At 52.3% G+C, this 16,409-nt stretch overlaps 1 protein-coding gene across 7 annotated transcripts; it reads right to left on the bottom strand.

Annotated features, from left to right (window-relative positions):
• Nucleotides 1-318: 318 nt before the first annotated feature.
• Nucleotides 319-5,318, bottom strand: DRD5 (dopamine receptor D5). Of its 7 annotated transcripts, none has more exons than XM_066385795.1 (4): nucleotides 5,181-5,318; nucleotides 4,722-4,803; nucleotides 3,376-4,314; nucleotides 319-3,327 (listed from the first exon to the last, which is right to left on the bottom strand). In XM_066385795.1, exon 4 carries the CDS (start codon nucleotides 2,797-2,799, stop codon nucleotides 1,375-1,377), a length of 1,425 nt encoding a protein of 474 aa, XP_066241892.1. In that variant the 5' UTR covers nucleotides 2,800-3,327; nucleotides 3,376-4,314; nucleotides 4,722-4,803; nucleotides 5,181-5,318; the 3' UTR covers nucleotides 319-1,374. The 7 variants fall into 7 exon arrangements, with proteins under 7 accessions (XP_066241892.1, XP_066241897.1, XP_066241894.1 ...); XM_066385800.1 differs by having other exon boundaries at nucleotides 3,376-4,311; XM_066385797.1 differs by lacking the exon at nucleotides 5,181-5,318 and adding an exon at nucleotides 5,111-5,128.
• Between the last annotated feature and the right edge of the window lie 11,091 nt (nucleotides 5,319-16,409).

The raw sequence follows: 16,409 nt of genomic DNA, 5'->3' as shown, positions 1-16,409 counted from the left end.
AGGATGGACCGACTGTAAGAAATCACATGTGTATAGGTCATCTGCTTCCGTTAACAATGCCCACATTCATATCGGATGGTGGTGAGCTGCCCTCACCTGGACTGGTTCCGGGGCTAACGGGCTCCCCTGACTGCAGACTGCAGAGAGGCGACATGGGAGGACTGGAACTGGCTGGGCATGGGGTGAAGCACCTCGATCAACAGTCTCCTATTGCAAGTTCATTCCGATTTCATCTCTAGCTCCTACATGTCAGTTAAAACGCATTTCCTCCTTTCTTATGGCCTGAAGATAAAAATCCCCAGTTATAAATGGGATTGTTTTAAAAAGTGTATCCATGCACCCATTTCAAAGCCCTTCAGAAAGCATAGTTGAGGCAAAGCCACGAAACTCTAAAATGCTACAGACGTGATTGAGAAAGAGCTAGCAGTCGGTCCCCATGACCTGCCTCCTGAACTGAGAGATGCCATCCAGGAATCAGAAAACTGTTTTATATTATGTTATTTTAATATAAAGAAGATCCCAAGTCAGAAAAAGAAAAATTGAGAGTCCCAGTCGTGAGGAATCAGACGTGAGGCTGGTGCCCTGACACGGAAGCTAGCTTTCAGCACAGACTCAAGATGTATGTATGCACCTAATTTTTTTTTTTTAACCTGAGACATCAGAAGCTCTTTTAAGATCCCTGAGTGCATATTTAAGTCTAAACTGTTTGTAAAGAAAATTAAGGTAGGCTTCCAGACCCCACGGAAACCTTCCCTGCTTTGAAAGGATGCTTTCACGATTGCTCCAGGAGCAGCACATCCTAAAAACCAATCCAGCAAAGCAAAGGTGATCACCGCATCGCTCACATAATTTGTGTTTATTAGACACCAGGACAAGTCAGGAGGAATTCCTCGGCTGTAGGAAAGACACACGGCGCAGACGCGGCATAACCACAGGCTCCAGGAAGCAAGACACCGGAGAGCCACGGGCCCCGTCAGCAGTCCACACACACCGAACCCATCCTGTAGAAAGCCACCCAAACACAAGTCACTGAACCATACATTTGTTTAAAAGGGGAAAGGAAAGAATATTTTTTAAAGACCAAGTCCCACTTTTTTTCTTCCTCAAGGACCAAACACCACCTCTAAAAGGACCATTGGTCCACGTCTGCCAGACTGGGGTATATTTGACTGAGTTTGTTCCAATTGCTTCTGCCAATTCTTTTAACAACAAACCAACCAGATAAGTGCAAAGGCTCCCACACAGAGACAGAGGAAAGGTGATAAACCGAGCAACACTGGAAACTGTGTGTGTGCGCGCGCACGCACGCTTGGTCCCAGGCTTCTTAATATCTGTGCATTTCTAGAGACCCACCAGCGCCATTTCTTAGGTGGTTTAATGGACTCCACTTGGGGTGAAAGGTGTTATTTTGCCTAATGAAATCTCCCCCTCGCAGTCTAGTTCCCAGACAGACTCAGCAGCAGGGCCACCACCTGGGGATGCCTGAGACATCTGGGACATATGATGGAAAGGGCCCTCCTCCCCATCGTCCACCTCCCCGCCCCCCGGGGTCACAGCGTTGGGGATCATGTGGCTGTAGACGGCGGTGATCTCCTGGTGGAAGACCGTGTTCTGGTTGTAGGAGACGAGCTCATTGCTGATGTCCACTGTTTCCACCTGGGCGCAGGAGCAGAGGTGGCTGCACCCCAGCAGCCGGGCAAACACCTTCCGGAAGTCAGCGTTGAAGGCGTAGATGATGGGGTTGAGGGAGGAGTTGGCCCAGCCGAACCAGACGAAGACATCGAAAGTGGTCTCGCTGACACAGGGCAAGCCCGCGCCAGGGCCCTCCGGGGGTCCGCCGCAGAAGGGAACTAGGCAGTTGAGGATGAAGAAGGGCAGCCAGCAGCAAACGAAGACCCCCATGATCACCGACAGGGTCTTGAGCACCTTGGTCTCCTTCCTGATAGATGCTCGCAGGCTGGCACCCGGTGCACAAGCCCCGCGGCTCTGGCGGCCCTGCGCATGCTCCACGGCCCTCTCCAGGGCGGAAATCTTACGGATCTGCACCTTGGCGATGCAATAGATGCGTGTGTAGGTCACGATCATGATGGCCACGGGGATGTAGAAGCTAATGAGCGAGGAGGAGATTGCGTAAGTTCGGTTCAGGCTCGAGTCACAGTTCTCCGCCCTCACCTCAAGCTCCCCAGTTTCCTCCCAGGGCGTCCCGTTGGCCAGGTTGGATGGTGGGTCCAACGCGCCCCAGGAGCCGGCCTTGTCCCTGTGCCAATGGAGTTGGACTGGAAGGAAGGAGACTAGGATGGACAGGGTCCAGGCGAGGCCCACCATGACCAGGGCCACGCGCTGGGTCATCTTGCGCTGGTAGCGGAAGGGCCTAGAGATGGCCCAGTAGCGGTCTACGCTGATGACGCACAGGTTGAGGATGGAGGCGGTGGAGCACATGATGTCGAAGGCCACCCAGACGTCGCAGAAGGCCCCAAAGGGCCAGTAACCAGCCACCTCAGCAACAGCCTTCCAGGGCATGACCAGCAGTGCAACGAAGAGGTCAGACACAGCCAGAGACACAATAAAAACGTTGGTCATCTTGGCGCGCAAGTGGCGGCTGCGTACGATGGCCGTGCATACCAGCATGTTTCCCAGCAGGGTCCAGACGATGAGCAGGGTCAGCAGGCCAGCGGTGACCACCTGCGCCGGCCCTAGCGGTGCCGCCCCCTCTGAGCCCTCCAGGGCGCCTCCGGGAGCCTGCTGCTGCTGCCCGAACCGCGCCCAGTACGCGGTTCCATTGCGCCCCGGCAGCAGCATGTCGGACTCCGCGGCAGGGGCGGGCTGCGTGCGCTCCCAACTTCAGCCCTGTGCCCCTGGGTGGCCCCATCGGGCACCCGGGGGTAGCGGGATGGTAGCCGCAGCTAAGGGATCCCCGAACCCCGGAAGACGCTCACCGTGAGCTGCGCAGGGGTCCCGGAGCGCGCAGGGAAGCCTCGAGCGCCTCCGGGTTGGTGGCAACGTCGCGCCCCTTCAGTGCCGACCCTGGGAACAGGAAGCAGCCGGAGCCCGTGGAGCTGTTCCTGGGAGCCCGCAACGCTCCGGGAGGCGGTGGCGGCGGCGGCGGCGGTGTCCGGTTCGGAGCTGGAGAGACGCACAGCGAGCCACCACCGAGGGGGCGGGGGCCGGGAGCGGCCGGCGCAGGGCGAGTGCTGCGGCGCTGCCTTGGTCCCCGGCTGCTCTCCGGGCCCGCGCTCCCGCTCCCGCCCCCGCGCCGCCGCGCTCCCCGCTCTTTCGCCCCACGGGTTCCTGGGCGCCCTCTCTCCAGCTCCCCCGGCCCACCGATGCCTGGGCGCCCTCTCTTTCCGCGACGTGGGCGCCCTCTCTTTCCGCGGCCTGGGCGCCCTCTCTTTCCGCGACCTGGCCGCTGGAGTCTGAGGGCGAACCTGCAGGTCCGAGAAGCACCTCAGTGCCAGATTCTCGCCCCGTGCCAGGGAGGACGCGCCCTGGGAAGACAAAGAGGTGGCTGGCCCAGCCCTGGTGCCCTGGCCCTGGCCCTGGCCGCGTTTAGGGAACAGGAAGCACTGGCTTGTGTGCTTAGGAAAAGAGGGCTTGTGTCAAGGGAGTGACTTCGGAGTAACCACGGACCTGAATCCCATTTCGGACTTGATTCCTGGCTGTGTGGCCTTAAGCGCGCAGTTTAACTTCCCTAGGCCTTGATTGCCTCATCCACAAAATGGGGGTATGATGCCTACTCCACGCGGTGGTGGACGGGTTCAGTGAAGCCATCCAGAGAAGGCCCACCTGCTCTCTTCTCCCTGGTCCCACCTGCACAGGAGACCTGCCTCCTAGGAACTTCTCCCAACCTCCCTCCACACACACTTAGTCTAAAATGGGGGGCGGCTTCACCTGATCTCTTGGGAGAGTCCTCTTCCCCACCCCACCCCCAGTTCTGGAGCCATGGATCCTTTGGGGAATAACTGCTGAGAACCCAGGAGACCAGGAGGAGGAAGGGGCCCCAGCAGCTGGGAGTCTTCCTCAGTCTTCCACAGTCTTCCTCTTCTTTAACCTTGGGAAGGAGGGATTAATAACACCTCAGTGCTTCATGGAAGAGGACACTGAGGCTTGGATGGGTGGCTCAAAGCCTAATTTCTTTTAAACGGTGGAGAAACCCTGGGAAGGGAAAGCAGTGTTCCAGGATCTCACCACTCCTCCCCAGCTGGCAAGCCCTGTGTGTGAACGGCCCAGTCCTGTGCTGGCGCCAAGCTCAGCGGAAGGCAAGCGGAGAGAAATGGAGGCGGGGTCGGCATGCTTCACGGTTCCTTCTGAGACCTGCTGGGAGGTCCAGAAACAGGGGCTGGACTCTCACCCCTCCGCTCAGACCCACCGGCCCCGTTCACCCTGGCCCCAGCTGCACGCTGACCCACCGGCCCCGTTCACCCTGGCCCCAGCTGCACGCTGGAGCCACCGGCCCCGTTCACCCTGGCCCCAGCTGCACGCTGACCCACCGGGCCCATTCACCCTGGCCCCAGCTGCACGCTGACCCACCGGCCCCGTTCACCCTGGCCCCAGCTGCACGCTGGAGCAACCCCAAAGGGTCCCAGCTTCTCAGACCCGGCTGGCTGAGCCCTCAACGGCCCTCCCCCGCTCCAGCCTTCTCCCCCAGCCCTGCTTTCCGCCGCGGGAGAGGGCAAGGCCATCTGTCCCCATGCCTACGCCTAACACTGAAGAGTCACACTTACCACCTGTCCCTGTCATCTCCTGGGAGCTGGACCACTCCTCTCCCCCGCTGACGTCCGTGTCCAGGACTGTGTCTTCCCCACCCTGTTTTATGGTGACAGTGTCCTGGGTTCATGCACCCTGGGTTCTGCTGGGCTCCTCCGTCCACCCTCCACTCCGTGGCAGGCAGACTGATCCTTGTCAAATATAACTATGTGCGTCATTCCCCCGGTGGACAGCTCTCCTCTCGGGAGCTCTCAGTGCTCCCTGACTCATAAAGAGTCGTGTAAGGTCTTTAAAGTCCCTTCATCATCTTGGCCTGGCTCACGGCTCCTGCTTCCTCTCCTGTTACTCCTCCTTGTCCATAGATAGCCTGGATTCAAACCCCTCCCTCCCTCCCATACACACACACCTGCACATTGTCATTTCCCTACTCGCTCACTCTGGATGACCCCCGTCCCATCTTGTCCTGGGGAACACACCAACTCACGAGGTCAGACAAGAGCTTGGGTTCTGGAGACAGAAGTTGGAATTTCAGTTACTTGTTTTTTCATTCAGCATGTATTTGTTGAGCACCTATGATGCCCCAGATGCTGTTTTATCCACTGAGAATGCAAAAGTGTACGAGGAATACATATCGTCCTGTCCCTCGTGGAGGTTATAGTCAGACGTTGAAGGTAGACTTTAACCCGGGAATCACTCAGAGAAAGTTACAGCCCTGCTGAGTGCCAGGAGGGAACGGCGCAGGGAGTTACGACAGGACTGGCCTTAGCGAGGCATTGAAGGAAGTCTTCCCGGGGAAAGTCCCTCTTTGGGTTGAAATCACAGCTTTGTGGACAAAAGGGAAGGCAGAGAGAAGGAGAGCAGGGCAGGCAGGAGCAGGCACTTACTCGCTGTGAGATCTTAGGCAAGTCACTTGATATCTTTGGAGCCTCAGTTTCCTCATCTTCAGAATGGGTTGATCATGGTGGTTGAAAAGGCACATGTGATGAGACCAACGCAGATCCTGTACGAGTGGCTGGGAGCCTCCTTTTCCCTCTGGCTGTCCCTGTGCACTTCCTTGCCTGGGCGGCCCTCCCAGGAGGCTTCTGCCCTGGCTTTGGGACAGGGAGTCAGGGGGTGGAGGATGTATTGTGGGACCTGAGAGGCCGGACGAGGAAGGAATGGTCCCAGGAGGAAGAGACGACGTTCACCCTCATGCTAAAGAGCAGAAGGAGAAACGTGGGGAGAGAGGCTCAAAGCTCTGGGTGGAGGTTTCCAGGGAGGTGGGGTGAAGGGAAGATCTGGAGGAAAGTGGACAGCAGAGGAAGACAGAATTTTGCAGCAAGAGCTGCCTGTTGCCTTCACAGAACTTACGCGACGCAGGACAACAATTTGAGTTTGAGCAGACCTTCTTGCACAGAACGCGTCTCGGAGATGGGACCACGTGGACCGACCGTGGCTTTCTCGGCTGCGTGGAGCACTTACCCGTGTTTGTGCTTCTAGCTCTGAGGTCTTCCGCACGTCTCCAGGAGGCTGCCTGGCTCTTCTGGACTGAGGAGGCACCCTGCGCTCCGGGACACCCTGTGCTGGCTCACATTGCCGCAGTTATGAGGCTCTGTTGTTACCTCTCATGGCTGCCTGGTCCTCTAGGCCAGGGGCAGTCAACCTTTTTATACCTACCGCCCACTTCTGTATCTCTGTTAGTAGTAACATTTTCTATTGATTTTTTAGAGAGAGAGGAGTGAGAGAGAGAGACAGAGAGAGAGAGAAGGGGGAGGAGCAGGAAGCATCAACTCCCATATGTGCCTTGACCAGGCAAGCCCAAGGTTTCGAACCGGCGACCTCAGTGTTCCAGGTCGACGCTTTATCCCACTGCGCCACCACAGGTCAGGCCAGTGGTAACATTTTCTAACCGCCCACCGCTTCCACAGTAATGGTGATTTATAAAGTGGGGAAGTAACTTTACTTTATAAAATTTATAAAGCAGAGTGACAGCAAGTTAAAGCATATATATAATAATAATTACTTAACAAGTACTTTATGTTGGATTTTCACTAAGTTTGGCAGAATAAATCTTTATAAAACAACTTACTATAGTTAAATCTATCTTTTTATTTATACTTTGGTTGCTCCGCTACCGCCCACCATGAAAGCAGGAACGCCCACTAGTGGGCGGTAGGGGCCAGGTTGACTAGCACTGCTCTAGATGATGAACTTCTTAAATCAGAACACTGTGTCTTACTCAGAGAGAAAGGGCATCTCGGAGCCTCCAGCTTCAGTCACAGCCTGGTCTTTGCACTTGCAAAAGCCAGCAAAACCTCCCCTTTGCTAACACGTGCCTGAGCTGGGTTTCAGTTGCCACCTGCAACTGGAAAAGCCCTGCCTAGAACAAAAAAATGAACAAGATGCATTTGTGAGGAGGTGGCGTGAGAATCACGGGGTGGGCTGGCGGTCTGGGTGGGCAGTACGAGCAAGGGCTGCACAGAGAGAGGGGACACTCAAGCTGGAGGAAAAAGCATTCTGGGGCAGGGGACGTTGCTAACACCAGGAACAGCACGTGCAAAGGCTCAGAGGCATGAAGCTTCATCTGTGCAAGGATAGGTCTTCAGAACTCTTAAGACTTGCCCCCTGTTATCCAAACTTTCACCGATAGGATAATATGCATGCAAAGTAACAACATGCATCCAGGTAGCCAGAGCACGGGTCTCTCCCTCCTGCCCAGGGGTGCTCCTAGGGCAGTGTGTCTGGTGGGGACGGTGGGTTATCAGAAGTGCTGGCTGCCCCTTCTCAGCTGGGCTCTTTTCCACATTTTCCCACAAGAGCTGGGCAGAGCAAACTGCTAAAGGCCGGGGCGTGTCTTCAGTCACCCTCAGCACCCAACCCCGTCAGCACGGACTCTCACCAACTAGATGGCTAATCAAGTCCTTATCTCTTACCCGATCCCAGCAGGTGCTCTGCCTTCCCAGGTCACCAGGAAGGAAGCGAGCCTCTCACAGGTCTGGCACCTGCACGGCAGGACTAAGAGGATTGTCTCCGAACGTTTTAGCCCACAGGGTTTTCCTAACTCGCTTGGCAAACAGTCTTCTATTTAAACAGATCAATCCTCCTTTTTTTTTTTTTTTTTTTTTTTCCTGAAGCTCTATTTTAAATTGGATTTGTTTCACTGAGACAAATGGCTAAATCAATAGGACCACAGCCAGGGTCTGCTGTCGTCCCAACGGCTGTCTGAAGAATCCACATGGTTTACGCCCAGACGGGCTTGGTGCCTTGGCGACAGGGCGCACCTGAGCTCCCCAGGCGTCAGCCCTGCTGGCTGATGCGCGCAGCGTGGCTCAGCGCAGCCCAGGCGGAAAGATAGAGGTGACCCGTCGTCAGCATCCAGCCCTGCGGCTGGAAGAGCCACTGCAAGCGCACACGCACTGATGATGACCTGGAGGCCTCTTCAAACCCGGAGGTCAGTGCCTGAGCCCCCACTCCCAGCTCAGAAACGTGGGGAGCTGAAAGCAGCCATCTCAGGCAGGCTGAAATGGTCACGCCGGAAGTGTGCACATGCGTGTAGGTAGAGGGAGGAAGAGGGGCTTGCAAGTCAGACAGTCCTGGGTTCAGATGCCTTCCTCTCTCATTTCCACGCTCTGGGACCTTGAACAAGTTACTTCACCTCTCTGAGCCTGGATTTCCTCAGCTTTGCAATGGTAGCATCAAAGGGAGACGGGCTGGAGGACTGGGTAGAAAAGGTGAGGGGGTAAGAAATACAGATTAGCAGTTTCAAGAGTCCCAAGGATGTCAAGTTCAACACAGGGAGCAGAGAGAGTCAATAAAATGGTACGAACTACATATGGTGCCAGGTGGGTACCCGAATTATCAGGAGAATCCCTTTGTAAATTATGTGCTTGTTTGACTACCATGCTGTACACCTGAAACTAATTACAAATACTAGGATGCCAACTGTAATTGAAAATGAAAATTTTTTTAAAATGCTAACATTAATAATACTTACTATGCAGGGATATTATGAATAAATGGCATGCTGTACTTCAGAAATGGTAAGTCGGTATTAGTCAGGTTTTGTTACCATAATGCTGTGTAACAAACAGCCCCCCTCCCTTAGCTTAGTGGCTTAAAATAACAAATGTATGTTTCTCCATAGTAGTCTGCCGTCAGCTGGGAAAGCTTTGCCCCGGTCTGTGGGTCAAGTTCCGTTTCTTCACGTTTCTCATTCCCAGGCCAGTGGTCCCCTGGGGTTTGCTTTTGTTGGGGTGCAGTGTGGGGTGCAGTACTTCATCGTACAACTCTTGTATAAGTTGGAAATTATTATAAATAAATCTATTAATCAAGCATGCTTTCAGCTGTGAGCACCAGAACAAACTGACCGCTCATGGCTTGTGCAATAAGATATTTAATTCTCTAACACAACAGGAAAGTAAGAGGAAGCTGGGAAGGCCTGGTGCGAAAACTCAGCGAGGTAACTGAGGACCCAGATTCTCCTCAGTTTTCTCTCCTTTCACCCACACGCTCTGCCTTTGTCACCATTGCAGCCTCGCGGTCACAGGATGGCAGTTACGGCTCCGGGCACCAGGACTGAGCATGAACTCCAACAGCAAAACGTGGGGAAGTTACCTCAAGGAGCCTTTTCTCCATGGGTCTCCCGCCTGTCACCAGTGGAGAAAACCTTAGAAAGACCTGGTGTCTCACTAGCCAGGAGTGAATCACATGGCCACCCCTCCCTACAGGGCAGACTGTAAACTGTTTCCAGCACAAGGCAAAAGGGCACAGAAAGCCCAGGTTTGGCTTAAACAAACCATGATCTATCACCTGAGATTGGGCATTTTGCACCCCCAACCAAAATCAGGGTTTTCTTAGCAAGCAAGGGACTCGCTACCGGGAAGCCAGTTAATAGCCTGTGCCATAATTAATGTTTGTCCACACCTGCTCAGGGTGACACTGTGCTGAACGTCGGAAGTCTAGGGGTGGAGACCTAGTACCCATCCCCAAAAACTCACAGCCTGTGTCCTTGGACAGTCCCTGCCGCCAGCTCTCCACCAGACCAGGAAGTCCCTTCAGAGCTTAATTAGGATGGAGTGCCAGAAAAGGTGACCTCGCTGAGCTGGGGTTTTCCAGAAGGAAATAGATAACTTTTTAACCTGCACAGCCAAATACCAAAGGAATGTCCTTTTTTTTTAAACTGAGCTTTCCAGCCTTGGCCAGTTGGCTCAGTGGTAGAGCGTCGGCCCGGTGTGTGGAAGTCCTGGGTTCAATTCCAGTTAGGGCACACGGGAGAAGCGACCATCTGCTTCTCCATCCATCCCCCTCTCACTTCTCTCTCTCTCTCTCTCTCTCTCTCTCTCTCTCTTCCTCTCTCTCTCATTCTTTGTCTTTTTACCTCCGGCAACCATGGTTTGAATGGTTTGAGCAATTTGGCCCCAGGTGCTGAAGATGACTCCATGGCCTTGCCTCAGGCACTGAAGTAGCTCAGTTGCCAAGCAATGGAGCAGCAGCCCCAGATGCAGAGCATTGCCTAGTAGGGGGCTTGCCAGGTGGATCCCGGTTGGGGTGCATGCGGGAGTCTGACTCTCTGCCTCCCTCCCTGCCTTCCCACCTCTCACTTAAATTATAAATAAATAAATTAATTAATTAATAATAAACTGAGCCTTCTATAATATTGAAACTATTTCTCAGTTCCCATATTTTCATCTCAAAAGACCTTTAAATATCCATTCATTTATTCGTTCACTCAACTGTAATCACTGGAGTTTTTCCTCTGCTGACACTGGGGATACAGTTATTAAACCATAAAAACATGTCTGTCCCTCTTGAGGCTTCTAGTTAAGTGATGTAAGAAAAAAATATTAAAAGGGCTGCTACTCAAACATCTCCACGCATTTATGTGATTAAAAGGTACTATCGCTTTAGTGAAGGAGAAAGCTATATGGTGTTGGGGGGAGTTCATAATAAAGATAGGAGGCCTGTTCTCTAGGTGAGTGTGACTCTCCTGAGAAACTTGCTCATAAAGAGACCTGAAAGATGAGTAGGGATTGACTAAGTGAAAGGAAGAAGCAGCAGCATGTGCAAAGGTCCTGAGGCAGGAGGGAACGTAGCACATTAAAATAACTAAGCCACTGGTCAGGGTGAGGGTACACAGCGGGGAAGTGAAGCACAAGTGATATGAAATGAGGTTGGAGAGGTGGGCAAAAAGGGCCATGCAGGACCCTGGGGGCCAAAGTGAGGATATTGTCCTTTATCTCAGCAGCAGTGCGAAGCCATTGGAGGATGTTGAGCAGGGGAGGGGACATGAGCATATTTGCTTTTTTCAAATACTACTCTAGCCACAGCGAGAAGGACAGAGTAGCAGGGCCAGAGGATGCGCTGAAGAAACAACAAGGACGCTACTTCAGAAGACCCTTAGGAGACGACAATGACTAGAAATAGAGGTGGGGGGGGGTAGAAGTGGAGAAAAGCAGATAGAGCCAAGATTAAGTTTGTCATAGTTTGTCTTAATGGCTTAAAATAACACAAATGTATTATCTTTTACAGTTCTAGAAGCGAGAAGTCCAAAACGAGTCTAACTGAACTTAAATCAAGGTGTTTGCAGGGCTACCAGCAGAGGCCCTAGAGGAGAAACTGACCCCTGACTCTGCTGGCTTCTGCTGGCTGCTGGCATTCCTTGGCTTGTGGCCACATCCCTCTAATCTCTACCTCCTGGCCACATCCCTCTAATCTGTGGTCACGGCCCTGGCTGGTTGGCTCAGTAGTAGAGCGTCAGCCTGGCGTGCAGGAGTCCTGGGTTCGATTTCTGGCCAAGGCACACAGGAGAAGCACCCATCTGCTTCTCCACCCCTCCCCCTCTCCTTCCTCTCTGTCTCTCTCTTCCCCTCCCACAGCCAAGGCTCCATTGGAGCAAAGTTGGCCCAGGCGCTGAGGATGGCTCTGTGGCCTCTGCCTCAGGCGCTAGAATGGCTCTGGTTGCAACAAAGCAACGCCCCAGATGGGCGGAGCATCGCCCCCTGGTGGGCATGCTGGGTGGATCCTGGTTGGGCGCATGCGGGAGTCTGTCTGACTGCCTCCCCGTTTCCAACTTCAGAAAAATACAAAAATAAATAAATAAATAAAATTAGCATTAATCTGTGGTCACATTGCTTCCTCCTCTTCAGTTAAATCTCACCCTGCCTTCCTCTTAGAAGGACACTTGTGATGATATTGGGCTCACCCAGGTAATCCAGGATTAGCTCTCCACCTCAAGTTCCTGGACTTAATCCCACCCGCAAAGTCTTCTTGCCATGGAAAGTTTCACAGGTCCCAGGCATGAGGACGTGGATCTCTTAGGGAGGCACTCTGGGCCCTCCTACAGGCCCTCTGCGCTTGACTTCATCCCACAATCACTTTTAAGAAAGGCAGACCTCAACTCTTTCAAAATCCTTGCAGGGCTACTCCGTGGAGGCCCTTACCCCTCATTGCCAAGAGCAGCAAACGTTTTCTATAAAGAGCCAGAGCGTCAATAATGTAGGCTTTATGAGCCATCTATGGTCTCTCAAGCATATTCTCTTTTATTTTTAGGGTTTTTTTTACAACTTTTCAAAAATATAAAAATCATTCTTGGTGCACAGGCTATAGTTTCTCAATGCCTGGTCTAGAGCTAGTCACATGCCCACCTCTGTAGCAGTCTCCAGCAAAGGAGGAGTGGGTTGAGTATGCTTGGCTTAGAGCGATCACCCAAAACTGGTGTCCCAGAAACATCTGCCGGAGACGTGTAGGCGGCACTTTTGGCTGTCAGGTCTCCACCTCCGGTGTCAGCGGGAAGGAGCCGTTGGCTGCTGGTTCTTCCCCTCCTGGGAGCCAAGTGCACACCTCTGGGGAGATGGGCCCCACTGCTGCTCCCCATCCAGAGCAAGCAGAGGGGAGCGCATCTTCACTCAAGGTTCTTCGAACTGGTTATCACCCACCACGCTTGAACTGCCGCCTCGTGCCTTGAAGGCGAACGGAGGGCTGGATGTGTACCAGAAACAGGCCGAGAGTCCCTGCCAAGTTCTCAGAAACGATTCCAAGAAGCACACCAATCGTGGGCGCCCACCGTGTTTCCGGCACATCCCCCACGCCCTGGGGTAGTGCTGGTGTTGGGAGGGCAGCACACGTGTTCATGCAGCCCTTGTGGTGAGGCCCTGGGAGAGAAAGAGGCAAAGTCCCCACTCTCACAGCGTGGACCATCCTCTCCAGGAGAGATAAGCACAAATAAATAGATGACGAGGAACAAAGGGTGCCAAGGTGAAGTGAAGCGTAGCAGGGAGTGTGTTTATATAGATGACCAGGGCACACCTCACTATGCAGGGACCTTTGCACATGGCCCAAAGGATGAGAAAGAGACTGATCCATATCAAGGAGCCAGAGAAACACACTCCCAAGTGACAGTAGCACATGCAAAGGCCCTGGGGCACAGAAGAGTTTGGAACATTCAAGGAAGTGAAAGGAGATGAATGTGGCTGCAGCAGTGCCTGTGGGGGTGCGTGGGGACGGGGAGACAGAAGAAGGGGTTAGCATGAGAAGTATGAGAGGCCCGATCATGAAGATCCCGACAGACAACGAACTGTTAGGAGTTTATACTTCAATGGGCAGCCATTGAAGGGTTCTTAGCAGGTGACTTTTTTTTTTTTTCCAGAGACAAATTGAGAATCAGAGAGAGGGATAGACAGGGACAGACAGACAGGAACAGAGAGATGAGAAGCATCAATCATTAGTTTTTCGTTGCGCATTGCAACACCTTAGTTGTTCATTGATTGCTTTCTCATATGTGCCTTGACCGCGGGCCTTCAGCAGACTGAGTAACCCCTTGCTCAAGCCAGCGACCTTGGGTCCAAACTGGTGAGCTTTGCTCAAACCAGATGAGCCCGTGCTCAAGCTGGCAACCTTGGGGTCTCGAGCCTAGGTCCTCCGCATCCCAGTCTGACACTCCATCCACTGCACCACAGCCTGGTCAGGCTTAGCAGGTGACTTGATGTCATTTACGTTGTTCAGATCATTAACATTACTATCGCTGTTCTGCTGTTCTGTATGTTAGTAGTGTGGCTGAAACACCACCCCTTTTGAGCACAGTAACACTGTACTCATTCTTCTCCTGTCCCCTCCCCATGGTCTCCGAGGACCTGCTCTGAGGAGGAGCTAATGTTGCGGTCACTCCCCATCAGACCCCATGGAAGTGCCCTCCCCACCAGCTGCCCCAGCCTCCTCTCTCAACAAGTTCAGCCCTGCTCTTAGGCTGGGGCCTCTCCTCACACGGAACACCCGGCAACCTCCCTGTTCCTCCAAAGCCCCTGGGTGGGGACGGGGATGCCCCAGGGGAGTCGGAAGTGGTGGCGGCAGGGGGTGGGAACATCTTTGCTGGAAGCTTAACCAGCTCTCAGCTTCCCTATGAGAACTCAGAGTCGCCCCCTGCTCGGTCTCACCTGAGAGCGATGGCAGCCACTTCCGACACCCAGTACAGAAGTCCAAAGCCGTGGATGGGGTGTCGTGGGGCACTTGGCATCCTCTGTCTGTTACCTGGAGGCTGCTTCAGTCACGCCCACCAGGTCCCTGCCCTCATTTGACCTGAAAGTGCCGGTGAGGACTCAAAAAAACAAGGCACCGGCGCCCCCTGTCGGTCATGCTCTCCCACGGCAATGCTTTGTGCATTCCAGGCAGCTGTTTGCTGGTTTCTTTAAGGTAAATGTATATCCGTTGCTGGACTGCTCTGTACACATACCCGCAGGTCATTGTTTGATGGTTTTTTGTTGTGTGTTTTTTTTTTACTGAACTACCTTTTTTTTTAGAGAGAGAGGAAAAGCAGCGCGTTTTAAAAAGGCCTAACAGTCCAAGTGCTTCAACTTACAAGCTACACAGTCATTGTCAAAGCCCCCTCCGTGCAAACGGAGTAGTGACGCTCGTGGAATCAGGCCAACACGTCACGCGGGCTGGCGGCAGATCCGGGATGAGTGAGCTCAAACGACCGAATGTGCGGGCTCGTTGCGGTGAGGTTGCAGCAGGTGAGTCGTGAGGAGGAGGTGTTCCTGATAAACTGAGTGTCAGGGGCATCTGTCCCCGCAGCCAAGGGCCCCATGGGAAGACAAGTCGATGTCCTGTTTCCTCCCACAGGCGTGTTCCTGGGCCTCACTCCAGCGGGGGCAGGGGGCGGGGGGCGGACCAGAATTTACAGATGGGGTGGGGGGAGGGGAGGCAGGAATCCTAACAGCTCCCTGGATGAGTCTTTGCACACAGAAGTGTCAGACTCAATGCCATGGGGACCCTACCGTAGTTGATGAGCGTGCTGGTGGTGCGTAAGAGAAAAAAAGGCAAGTTATATGCAAATTCAGTACATATCAAAACAATCCAATTGTTTGTGCGCCCGTGTGCACGTGCGTGCATTAATAGGTACCTAGGAACCCACAATTAACAGCAATGACCTCTAGATTGCAATTTCTCAGACTCAGACTATTAGCATTGGGGGCCAGATGATTCTGGGGGGCCGGGCTAAATGTCCTGTGCATTTTGTAGACCCCAGGCCTCTACCCACTAGATGCCAGCAACACCCTCTAGTGGTAACAACTGAAAACGCCTTCAAATGTTGCCATGTGTCCCACCTTTGAGCCACTGCCTTAGATGGGAGACAGGCTAGATGATGTTTTACTTTGTTTTTAGTCTATCGGCCCATTTTTTAATTTTTTTTCAAAAATTAACATAAAGTATTTTAATCATGTAAAAAAATTCAGTTTTTCTACATGTCCCTTTGCCTGTGCTGGCAAAAAAGAAAAAAAACACACACTCAGATGGAAAGATATTAGTATTTACAATAAGTAAACTAACTTTATTATGATCTAAATATAATTTTGGAAAAGCAGCTGCAGAGGCCTCCCAAATGTCAGTATTCCACCAGAGGCTTTAAAATATTTATACCCTTTGGAATAAGCATTCTGATCTTAAGTATATGTCTTAAAGAAGCACTTCTGACTATAGAAAATGCTTTACAGATATGGTGGATTTTTGCAGAGTCACTTATAAAACAGAAAAGTTATAGACACTTAAAACTAACAATAGGAAACTAAGTTAATTATGGCACATTTACTTGGTAGACTAATGCAGGATTAAAATTATATTTACAAGGCATTTATAACACCATGGGAGAAAGGTGTATCCCAGATTGTTAAGTGGGGGAGGGGGGGTACAAAACTGAAGATATCTCATCGTCACTGTCAAGTGTAACAATAACAAAAATGACAAGAACCGCCTGTGTCTTCAGGGCTAGAAGAAATACACCAACATGTCAAAAAGTTATTGTTGCCTGAACAGGTGGTGGCGTAGTGGATAGAGCTTCGGCCTGGGATGTAGAGGACCCAGGTTCAAAACCCTGAGGTCACTGGCTTGAGCCCAAGGTTGCTGGTTTGAGCAAGGGGTCACTGGCTTGGCTGTAGCCCACCCCATCAAGGCACATATGAGAAAGCAATCAATGAACAACTAAGGTGCCAAATGAAGAATTGATGCTTCTCATCTCTCTCCCTTCCTGTCTGTCTGTCTCTATCTTTCCCTCTCTCTGTCTCTCTCACTAAAAAAAACGTGATTGTCAATTCACCAATGTCATCCTAGACAATTCCATTCTCTCCACTTTTCTGGGATGTCCAAACTTTCTACAAAAACATGTGTATGTATTTATAGGGAGAGAGAAAAAAAAGAGTAAAAATATTTCTTTTTTAAAACTTTGAAATGATCAAAAC

Source organism: Saccopteryx leptura, chromosome 5 (genome assembly GCF_036850995.1).
Source record: "Saccopteryx leptura isolate mSacLep1 chromosome 5, mSacLep1_pri_phased_curated, whole genome shotgun sequence".
NCBI lineage: Eukaryota > Metazoa > Chordata > Mammalia > Chiroptera > Emballonuridae > Saccopteryx > Saccopteryx leptura.
The sequence above is the reverse complement of the archived record's forward strand: the minus strand, read 5'-3'. Positions and strand labels throughout refer to the sequence as shown.

Excerpts from the sequence above, each read along its gene's own strand:
- DRD5 (XM_066385795.1), bottom strand. The coding sequence starts at position 2,799 with ATGCTGCTGCCGGGGCGCAATGGAACCGCGTACTGGGCGCGGTTCGGG.